The 10,764-nt window shown below is 36.7% G+C and overlaps 1 protein-coding gene across 2 annotated transcripts; it reads right to left on the reverse strand.

Moving 5' to 3' along the window:
* Nucleotides 1-300: 300 nt before the first annotated feature.
* LOC113041889 (peptidyl-prolyl cis-trans isomerase CYP95-like) lies at nt 301-10,706 on the reverse strand. 2 transcript variants are annotated; one of them, XM_026200458.1, is made up of 18 exons: nt 10,349-10,706; nt 9,590-9,633; nt 9,419-9,489; nt 9,189-9,310; nt 9,050-9,110; nt 8,480-8,678; nt 8,319-8,399; nt 8,112-8,174; nt 7,855-8,013; nt 7,344-7,780; nt 6,416-6,790; nt 5,667-6,248; nt 4,981-5,590; nt 4,286-4,356; nt 3,860-4,039; nt 1,733-1,893; nt 1,432-1,522; nt 301-1,321 (listed from the first exon to the last, which is right to left on the reverse strand). In XM_026200458.1, exons 1-18 carry the CDS (start codon nt 10,364-10,366, stop codon nt 1,236-1,238), a joined length of 3,411 nt encoding a protein of 1,136 aa, XP_026056243.1. In that variant the 5' UTR covers nt 10,367-10,706; the 3' UTR covers nt 301-1,235. The 2 variants fall into 2 exon arrangements, with proteins under 2 accessions (XP_026056243.1, XP_026056244.1); XM_026200459.1 differs by having other exon boundaries at nt 7,344-7,774; nt 10,349-10,705.
* Between the last annotated feature and the right edge of the window lie 58 nt (nt 10,707-10,764).

Consider the following 10,764-nt stretch of genomic DNA (forward strand, 5'->3'; position numbering starts at 1 on the left):
TAATTGGACAAAGTAATTCCAAAATTACTAGAATTTGTGGTAAACAAACCATATCTCTTTTCAGGCACACAATGAAAGAGACTTTTGTGTGGATTGGATTGAAAACATCAGGAGGATGGGGGTGTCTAAACTAGACGCATATGCTGGTTAATGTAATAATTTATTATCCTTATAAACAAAAAGTATATGTGCTATCACAATCACACTTGTTTGAAATATTCCTAGCGATGCCTTATAGCCAAGGGATAAACTTGTGTGTTGTAAACTGTTATGGTTTGCTATAAAAAACAAATTTTAAGGTATTTTGTGTCATATTTTTCATGTTGCGTTTCCACTGCATGTCTGATGTTAAAAGCATGCTGCATAATTAAACGACAGTGTCCCCAGGTCTTCACAAAAAGGATTTGTAAGTGACAAAGGGAAAAAATGGTGAATGTCACAGAAGTGAATGTCACACTTATTTTTAAATGTTAAAGAGACAATAATGGATTGAAGTCTTATGCATCTATTTATACACTTTACAAAAATGGAAATGTCTGACGTGTATATCTATTTTTCTTCTGTCGAAAATACAATTTAACTTTATAAAAAAAGCAAATGAACAGTGGCTTCTGTACCTCTTTGATTTTTCAGAAAGGGAGTGTAAAACACAAAATTCCAACAAAATGTTTTTTACAAATCCACACAAAAACATCACACATAAATACATTTCCAAACAGGACAGTAGAAGCCGAATCAATATTCCAAGCACAAATGCTGTGAAATTACTTACACGACAATACACTGATCAACTGTTAATGAAGTGGTTACTAAAAAAATGAAGATGAAAGTCTGTTTTTACATGTAGCTCACATAAACAGCACTACTTCTGAGCATAAAAACAGGCAAAGTTGGACATGCGCAGCAAGCGTAATATAGCAAAGGATCTGCTGACCCCTGCTGACAACCAAATAAAATTGTTCTGAATACCTAGACAGTTGCATTCTGAGGGAAAACTAAAGACAACAATGTACATGTATATTAATAAGACCACGGTTTTGAAAAGCTTTTCATAGAGCATCATAAAATCAAAAACATTTTCTTGAAGCTATTTACACAAAACAACTAGCATTTATGAGCTTTGCTAGACAACTATACTTCTACAGCATTTTGAAACAATCATCTACAAATGTATCTTTAAAAAACAAATATACAGCTGAATATTTGAAAGAAGTTGATGGAAGCCACAACGTCAATCAGCTCTGTGTGTCGCTTGACTGTGTCCTGTGGTAAATCAACACTGCAGGCTCCTGACAGAGGTTTTGAATGCTGTACACTTGTCCTGTAACAAAAAGAAATACAATAAAATAAAATGTGGTTAATCACGAATAATTATTATTTAGTGATAAGTAAAATCAAATTTAATTCAGTCTGATTAAAGTTTGCACTTACCAGAGGGGATCATAAACACTTGTCCAGAATTGTAAATGGACTTTTCACCATCAATATCAACACGCACACAACTTGTGATAATGGTGAATACCTAAATCAAATGAAATCGTAAAGTTAAAGTGCTGTTGATATACAATCTAAACAGAGTGTAGAGTGTACTCCAGTTTGGAATGATGGGTCATATAGGCAAAAAGGCACAATAAAACAAATGCAACCTTCCATTGAACTTGTTTTTACAATTATATCTCAAAACGGCTACTGGTCACTATTGTGGTTATGCAAATATTAGCTTTCTACTCACAGAAACCGTATCAAGGTCCACCTGTGAGGGTTTCTTCATGAATGACCCCAGCAGTATCTTTCCATGTGAGAAAGAGTGGCTGTGGAGGTCCACCACGTGGCCCATTGCTCGGCCTCCGTGAGAGTGCCAGTGGAAGTCATCAGGACTAATAACTCGTCCATCTAGAATGGAGAACAAAAACACTGCATATTAATCAGGTATATGAAGAATGTCACGAGCACTGAAAATAAACCAAATTTTAGGCTGCCGATGCTAAATAACTAACTTCCCCCAATATGATTGTGTCTTCATCTCACGTTCTAGGCTTTTATGTGATATGCTTTAAATGCTTCACAACCGAACCTCACAGCGAAGACCAATTATCTGTGTGGTGCACTGTGTGACGCATTTGAATTTTCTACTTAAAAGCGCTGTGGATGTCAAACATTTCAAACTGCTAGACTGCCACAGCATTGCAAACAGCAACAAGGAAAACAGAAAGGGAAAAAAAGTCATGCACCACTATACAATAATTTTTTATGGTTTTACTATGATAACACCAAAAGTAATAACTTATTTTGACAAATGTTGTAGATTCATGATAAATAATCTGCTGAGGGAATTAAGCACTTCATTTGCATTAAAACCGTAGCGTTACTTCTAAATGGGTTTCATAAATACTACAGTTGAATAGAATACCACTGAAACCATAATTACACTGACCTAACATATGTAGTAACCCGCTACCCAGTCTTACCTGTGGTTATGGTTTTGCCATTTCAAATACCACAGTATGAAAAAGTACTGGAAATATAAAGAGTCAGTCTATTGTTCATTATCTGGCTTGGCTCGGTGTTCATCTTCAGTTCTCTCTTCACAGCAGTTCAGTCAGTGTACTGTTTGAGTGCATGAATGACTCTGGGATATTGGTTTGTTTGAACTCAAAGGGAGTGTCAGCCACATTAAAAAAGTTAACAGTTTAAGTCATTTGTGGATTAATGTTTATTGAAGATGCGAACCGTTTAAAACGATTCAGTTCGATTTGGTGAACTGGTTCAAAAAGATCCAGTTACATCGAATGATTCGTTAACGAACCGGATATCAGAAACTTCTTTGTTTTGAACTCTCTCTCACAACAGACACGGAAGAGAAGACAATGCTGAATAAAGTCGTTTTTGCTATTTTTGGACCAAAATGTATTTTCAATGCTTCAAAAAATTCTAACTGACCCTCTGATGCCACATGGACTACTTTGATGATGTTTTTCTTACCTTTCTGGACATGGACAGTATACCGTACACACAGCTTCAAGTAAGTAATCCACATGATTCATATTCAAAATGGAAATCACAGCTTTGTTTATGGTTTATGTATCAAAAGTCCTATTTTTGTTTTCTCTTTTTGAATGGCAAATGTACACTACTGCCTCATGCTGATATAGACAGTTATTTATGCATGAGTTTATTGGTTGCTGGTATTACTTTTAAAGGGGTCATATGAAGATTTTTTTTAAAAGATCATTATTTTGTGTATTTGGTGTAACCGAATATGTTGACATACTTTCATGTTCCAAAAACACATTATTTTTCAAATACAGTACATTATTGTAGGTGCTCTATGCCTCGCCTCACTCAAACTCATTGTTTTCCACAAAGTCCCCTCTTCCGACATGCGCAGTCTGCTCTGATTGGCCAACTGACCCAGTGCATCGTGATTGGCCGAACACCTTAAGCACTTGTTGGAAATGTAACACTCCTTTCCATAATCGTGAGCTTCCTTTCTTCGGCCGAAAGGGGAACAGAGTCGCGTGACAGACACAGTGATGAAGCTTGTATGCAGTACACAAGCCAAGGACGATTAAGACAGCTGACTACACTGTGTGACTGTCTCTCTTTTCTGTTGTCAGTAATCTTAAAGATTCCTAAATGCATCTACTTTCGGAAAGCCAAATAAAGTGCTTTTGTTTTCTCCAAGATACACACAGCATCTCACCGACATGGCTGCTTCAACACTGTGGTTACTGAAACCACGCCTTCTTTCTTTGCGTGAACATTTGTGTGGCATTACGCAAATATTTTCACATAGTGCCATAGACATGTAGGGCCGTGTTTGAATGAGCCATTTTATTCATGCATGTAATGTCATTACCTTTAGAGGCTGGGGGCCACAGGTGAGAGAACCACTCACGCAGGTTGTTCCAGTCCTCTTCCTCCAGGACAATAGGCTGCAGTGGAGGACCACAGAGATCGCACTGGGCCAACACTCGTGGAGCCTGTCGCACATGCGGCATCACTCTCGACGTCGGCATCACTCTAGACGATGGCAAGTCTGAAAATAAGAGCAGTGATAGTTACAAATGTGCTGTTAAAACTGCCATTTCTAGATCAATTTTCTCGATAGACAAATTGTTCTGTGGTACATTCAAATCACTGTATGTTTGAGAGGCCTGATAGAGTAAAGCAGGCCTAAGTGGAGTTTGAGTTTGATAAACTTATATTCACGATTTCACTTAATGGCACAGAAATTACAGACTGCAAGTTTACAATATTTTGCACATGAATACCAATATCATACCAATATCATCCTCCTCTTCATGTCGCTGAAGCTCAAGCATTGATGACGGCCCACTTCTGAAAGCCACGTCACTACACAAGCAGAATTTTAAACAAAGTGATTGTTTGCACTGGCCACACAACAGTTATTTTTATCCTAATAGTCTGGTGCATAGGTAATAACATAATATATAACATAAAACCATCTTTTATTTTTTTATATATTTTAATAGTTCATTCTTATCATGGCAAAGCTGTACTTTCAGAAGCCATAACTCTAGTCTTCAATGTCACATGATCCTTCAGAAATCATTCTTATATGCTGGTTTGAGGCTCATAAAGCATTTCTTTTTATTATTACAGTTAATGTTGTTGTGGAAATTGTGATATATTTTCCAGGGTTCTTTGACTGACAAATTTCAAGAGAACAAATAGAATTTATTTAAAATACAGATATCATTTGTAACATCATAATTGCAACTACTGTCACTTTTGATTGGGTCCTTGACGAATTGTAATATCAATTTCTGCTTTCATTCATATAACGATATTATTATTATATTATAATTAATATTACTAAATGTACTATATTGTCCTTGTATAAAATCTATATAAAATGTATATATAGTATGCATTACAAGATAAACTGCAGATGTATTTGCAGCATTTAGACTCATTTGTTTAGGCCAGGTATCTGCCTTTAATATCTCAACTTACACATCAGATAACATGTTGGGTCCACTGGATACTCGGATACTTGTTTTGTTTCTGGTCCCCGAGGGCTCCTCTGTAACACCACTGGTTAAGCCAAAAGAGGTACGGCCGTTTCCCTGCAGCTGGGCCACATTCTCACTTGAGTGATCGGACTCGTCCTCAAGAGAGTGAAGGAGGTTTCTGCGTCCCTGTTTTCTGCATCTTAATCCACTTTTTACAATGTTTTCGGGGTTTTCAGAAGCAAAAATGGCATTCATTGAGGCTAAAGATCGTTTGATTGATTTTGGCGTGTTGATAATGTTTCTTTTTAGGTTCCTGGTGGGATTCTTCGTTTTTTGTGATTTCATTGAATTTCCATCCTTATTAATCACACCACGCAGGGGAGTATTTGTTAGTTTGGACTTTAGTGGAGGCGGACTGCGAGGTGTGGGAAGCCCATCGGCTGGTTCCTGAGACTGTGGCGCCTCCCACCAATTGGAAGGACCTTTTCTTTGTCTTTTCTGTGGAACTTTGTCTGACACGGCACTGTCTGGTTTTCTAAGAGAAGATGAAGTCGGTTTCTGTGCAGATCCGGATTCACGTGAGTAGACCGAGTCAAACACTCTCTTCTCACCTGTTTTATTTATAGGAAGAAACAGTAAGAACAAAAACTTAAATCAACCGAAGTAAAAGTGTGGGAATGAGTTTACCTCTAAGAAGGCTGTGCTGTCTGTTAGGACTACACAATTCTGGACTCATCTCTGCATCATTCTCATTTGGATAAGCTCCCACTTCCTCTCCTGGTGATGCCACTTGAGGTTGACTGGGTGTTGATTTTGGTTTCCTTCGACCACCTGTTTTCTTAGCAGTCTTCTGCTCAGCTCCAGCTTTTTTTCCATTGTCACCTGCTATTATCTTTTGAGCCCTGTCCAACACATTAGGAGTCTTCTGCTTTTTCTGATTCCCCTGGGCAGGCCTGATAGACTTTGTTTCCTCAGAATCAACAGCAGCTGCTTGCTTTGTTGATGCTTTAGTACTGGCTTTCGGTCTTGGTGCTGTATCCAACGCTTGCTTTGGCCGAGGCTCTGGGTTACTCTCATTTGGGCTACTGAGCCACCACGCTCCTGGAGGTCTCCTTGTCCTCTTGCAACACAAAGGACTGTCTGAAGAAATGTCCGATTCTATTGTTGGTGGTTCCTGTGATTTTGGTTCTACCTGTTTTGTCTCTTTTCTCTTCTGTTTTTTGCCTGGATCCACAGCATCTTCCTTGTGTGAAGATCGTTTATTCCCAGCTACAGTGCAAAAAAAAGAGAAGATTGTAAGATTGCACTGATGGTTATTAAGGATGCCTAATCACAGAGTTGGGAGTGTTAGAAGTCTGTCTAACCAAAATAATAAAAATATGTTTGGTGTAATTACCAGTGCACTGTATAATTAAGCAAATGTCGGAGGAACTAACCTGTCATTTGTTCCTCCTTTCGCTCATTGAGGGCAGGTGAAGCTTCATTCTCTTGGTCCTCAAAGGAAGGATCTATCTGTTCCAACTCTTTTTGTTGTTTAGAACTTCCTTTCTTTGTCTTAGAGGCAGTTTCCTCCTTTTTGTTATTCTTTCTTTTTTTGTTGGATTTTGTGGGGTGATAATCTGCTACAGCAGTGTCTTTATTGGATTCCTTCTTAGCTTTTGGCCTGGGTCTCTGTCGTTTAGATGATTTTGAGGATTTCTTTGTGGCTCTAGACTCGGGATCTAAGATTTCTTGGCTGCCACCTGTATTTGTTTCATCTTTGTCAGAAAGATCAGCAGTCTCAGGTGCCTTGCTGTTTGCACGTTTCTTTCCTGTAACCATCACAAAGAAATATTTCAAATATAAATGACATGTAACCTTTAAATGTGTCACAATTTTTCATTTATGAATGTATTATAAAAGTAAAAATAAATGTATTGATAAGGTATATGCACTAATACAATGCCTTTAAAAAGTAAAAGGTATGAATGTTTAAATGTATCTAAGGACTGACTTTAAGTTTATACATTCAATAAAAAATAATTTTGGGATTAATTGATTAAAAATATTGGAATATAATGATTATTAAACATGATTCAGAAAAGGTAATAATACTATTGAAAAGGTTTGGGGCCACGGTCAGACCTTTTTTTATTTATTTTTTCAGCAAGGACACATTAAATAAAAAATAAAATGCAGTTCTTTATCAAAGAATACTGGGAAAAAATGAATCATGGTTTTACAAAAATATTGTGAATAACAAGAAATGTTTCCTGAGTATGATTTCTGAAAGACCATGTGACACTTTTTACTGGAGTAAAATAATAATAATAACAACAATCTTTATACACCATAAATCTAAGATTTAGTAAAAATGTGATTTACCTGATGACACAGTTTTGCATCCCTGTACAGTTTGAGAAGAGGTCTGATCAGAAATGTCCTCCAGAGTTTCAGTTACATGGTCTGCTCCATCCTCAACACTATCATGAGCCACAGAGCCTTTGCCACTCTTTTTTGAGGCTTTTCCATGCTTTTCTTTCCGTTTCTGTTTACCAGACTCCATTTGCACTTTATTTATTTTGGCATCCTTCCCATGCTGATTAGTCGTATCTGTTTCACTCTGTGAGAGCTGATCTGTACAGTGTGGCTCTGTAAGAACATTCTGCTTTGCGGTGTCTGCTGGGACCGGTCTTTTGTTCCTGCTAACCTCTGCCTTGCGAGGGATGACAAAAAGAACAGGAGCCTCGTCGTCTAGGATCATGAAATCCTCCTCTAAATCCACAGGTGGAGGAGCTGGAACAGCTGCTGGTTTCCTGGAACTCACAAATGAAGCCATGTTACAAAAGTAACAACAACACTTGGTTTAAGATCAGAATGTAACATTTAAACTCACCGTGGGGATTTAAGCATCAAGGCCTTTTTAAGCTTGTGCTGGAAAGACAATCCTTTGCCTTGATCATCCACCACCTGATCCTTGCATTGCTCCACCTCTTGAAGTTTTGGTTCACTTTTCTGAACCAAAACAGGAGAAAGTTGACTCAGATTTTTCTCCCTTAATAATAAAAAAAGCAAGAGATTTAATAAGAAAACTGCAGCTCTAAATAGAAAGAACAATTCAGTTATAATAAGAAGAAATGATAGTTTCCTTACAATGTTTCTGAAGGGGACTGTGTGGCTTGCTCAGACATTTTATTGGATTCTGCAGGCTTCATACTGAAGAACAAACATTTTAAGTTTAAATTGTTTTTATTCTAATACAAGAAATTAGATAATATATTAAACCCAATTAATATTATTTATAAGAAAGTTAAATTAAATGTTGATGAACAATAATGTAGTTACATATTAATATCTGACCTTGATAAAGAACAAGCAGTCGCTTTAGTAGTTTTTCTAAACTCGAGCCTTTCTGGTGGTGAAGCCAGAGACCCGCTATCCCTTCAGGGCAGAGATAATAAGTGAACAGTTAGACAATGAAACAAAACCAGTAACATTTATCAGACTCTATTTATTCTTACCCATTAACAGATTCCTTGACCGGTTCTGACTGCTGAGTGCAGGATGCCTTGTTTAAGTCTCCACTAATGGGTTCCTCGTCCTCAACAAAGAGAAGAGGATCAGCCACAGGTCTGACTCCATCCACCGTTTCATCCCTCTCTGTTGCCAAAGCAATAGGGCTGGACGTCTTTATGGGAGCAAGTTCTTTAAACGGACTCTCTTTGTTAGGATTGAAAGAAATGTGACAATTATTACAGATGCTAAGCAGATATGAGATATGCTAAATAACTCATTTTTTCTGCTTTCATGGTCAGACAAGTAGTTCAGATTTCTACTTGCATTGCCAATAGAAATTATACAATAACTTAATTGCATAATTTTATATTTGCATTTAGAATTTTAAATTACAAAGAAATTTGTGCATTTATTAAGATGATCAAAAATATAGTTAATAATTTAACATTTTTGCTAGTTTAATCAAATGTTAAGGCTACTTTTAAAAAAAATGTGCAATAATAGCAATAATTGTACATAGTACAAATGATATAAAAACTGTGGCCAATAATACAATCAAGTAGAAATATGTTTACCTTTATAAAGCATTTCATCTTCTTGAATGCCATTTTCTTGGATTAAAGCATCCTTGGGCACCTGACAATCAGAGGCATCTGATTAACCATTTGTGGCACTAAGAACAGTCTGACTTCTTATGATTCACTTCATGTGTACCTGTTGAGATGATGCCTTCATCTTTTCTGGATCAGAAGAACTTTCACTTTTCTTCTGACTATTCATACCATTGCTTTTGGGCAAAGGAGAAAGCAGAGGCAAACCCAGCTCAGAGTCAGCATCTACCAATAACAACAACATGAGATAAGGTTTCGCACAATTAATAGCATGAAAAAGCGATGATGAAATTAACGTTTTAAGCAATGAGATGAATGTAAGAATATAATTACCAATTTCATCGAAGAGTTTGTCAATATCACGCAGGGTCAAAACCTTATCGATCTTGAAGTCAGAACTGACTCTGAAAAGCAGCAGCAACATATGATTAAATTAGTCTTACTTGAGATCGTTAAGATAATAACCAATACAATAGGTTGTTATGAAAGTGTAACATTACTTACATTTCATGTCCTTGATAATAATGCAGTTTCTTTTTGGCTTTGATCTGAAATCATTGATTCAAACATCACAAGTTTATTTCAAGAATAAAATACATAAAATAAACTCATGGTAACTAAACTATTTTTATATGATTCATACACACAGACACACAACCATATCTATATATCTAGTTATCTATCTATTAGTTACAGTTCAAAGGTTATGCACTTTTTTTTTTTTACATTTCTTCTGTTCACTCTGCATTTGTTTATTCAAAATTGCAGTAAAACTTTAATAATGTAATATTAGCATTACAATTAAAAATAACTGTTTTCTATTTTAATATATCGTAAAATGTCATTTATTCCTCAAATAACCCTTCAGAAATCATTCTAATAATCTGATTTGATGCTCAAGAAACATTTCATATTATCAATGTTAAATAGATTCCTTGATGATTATTAAGTCCATAAGAACAGCACATATGTACAATAGAAACCATTGAAATAATGTTTACATTAATGTAATAAACAATGTGATGCGGTGCATTGCTACATGACTGAACTCTCCCTTTACTTCTGCTTTCTTTTCAGAGACACTGGCTTTGTCCCAAAACACAACTAGCTGATTCCTCGGAGAGAGTTTTCAGCGTCTACGATGCCCCAAAATACTGTCTAGGTAGAATGAGTCACTAGGTTTTGAGCGCAGCCACTTAACGCATTCTGCGCCACAAACGGTGGCTTTGTTTATTCCGTAACGATACAACCATAACTACTAACCTGGGACATGGTGTTCATCCCGGTTAAAGAAAATGTGTGTCCACCAGTTAAGCTCTTAAATGCGCAGATAGTCCGGTTCTCCGTTTCAATCCCAACATGCCCGTTACTGCTAGGTTAGCTGACCGCCATTCGCGCTTACATTCCACTCTTCTTTGTTTAGGCAGTTTGGCAAGTCTTGAAGCTAATTTTGCATTCGCAACAGATTAACTTTCAAAACAATAGTGAAATAAAGCATTAAAATATTAATATCTAAAATAAAAACATTAATATCTTTCAAAAAGTCCGTCACTGCATTTGGCCCACAATAACAACACAAATTCTCCCGCTCATTTTTGTTCCTGTGCGGGAATACGACTCACAATGAAATGCTGCCACCTAGTGCTGCGGAGTGTTTCACAGCCACACTACGATCGAAC

This window comes from Carassius auratus, chromosome 24 (genome assembly GCF_003368295.1).
Source record: "Carassius auratus strain Wakin chromosome 24, ASM336829v1, whole genome shotgun sequence".
NCBI classification, from domain to species: Eukaryota; Metazoa; Chordata; class Actinopteri; order Cypriniformes; family Cyprinidae; genus Carassius; species Carassius auratus.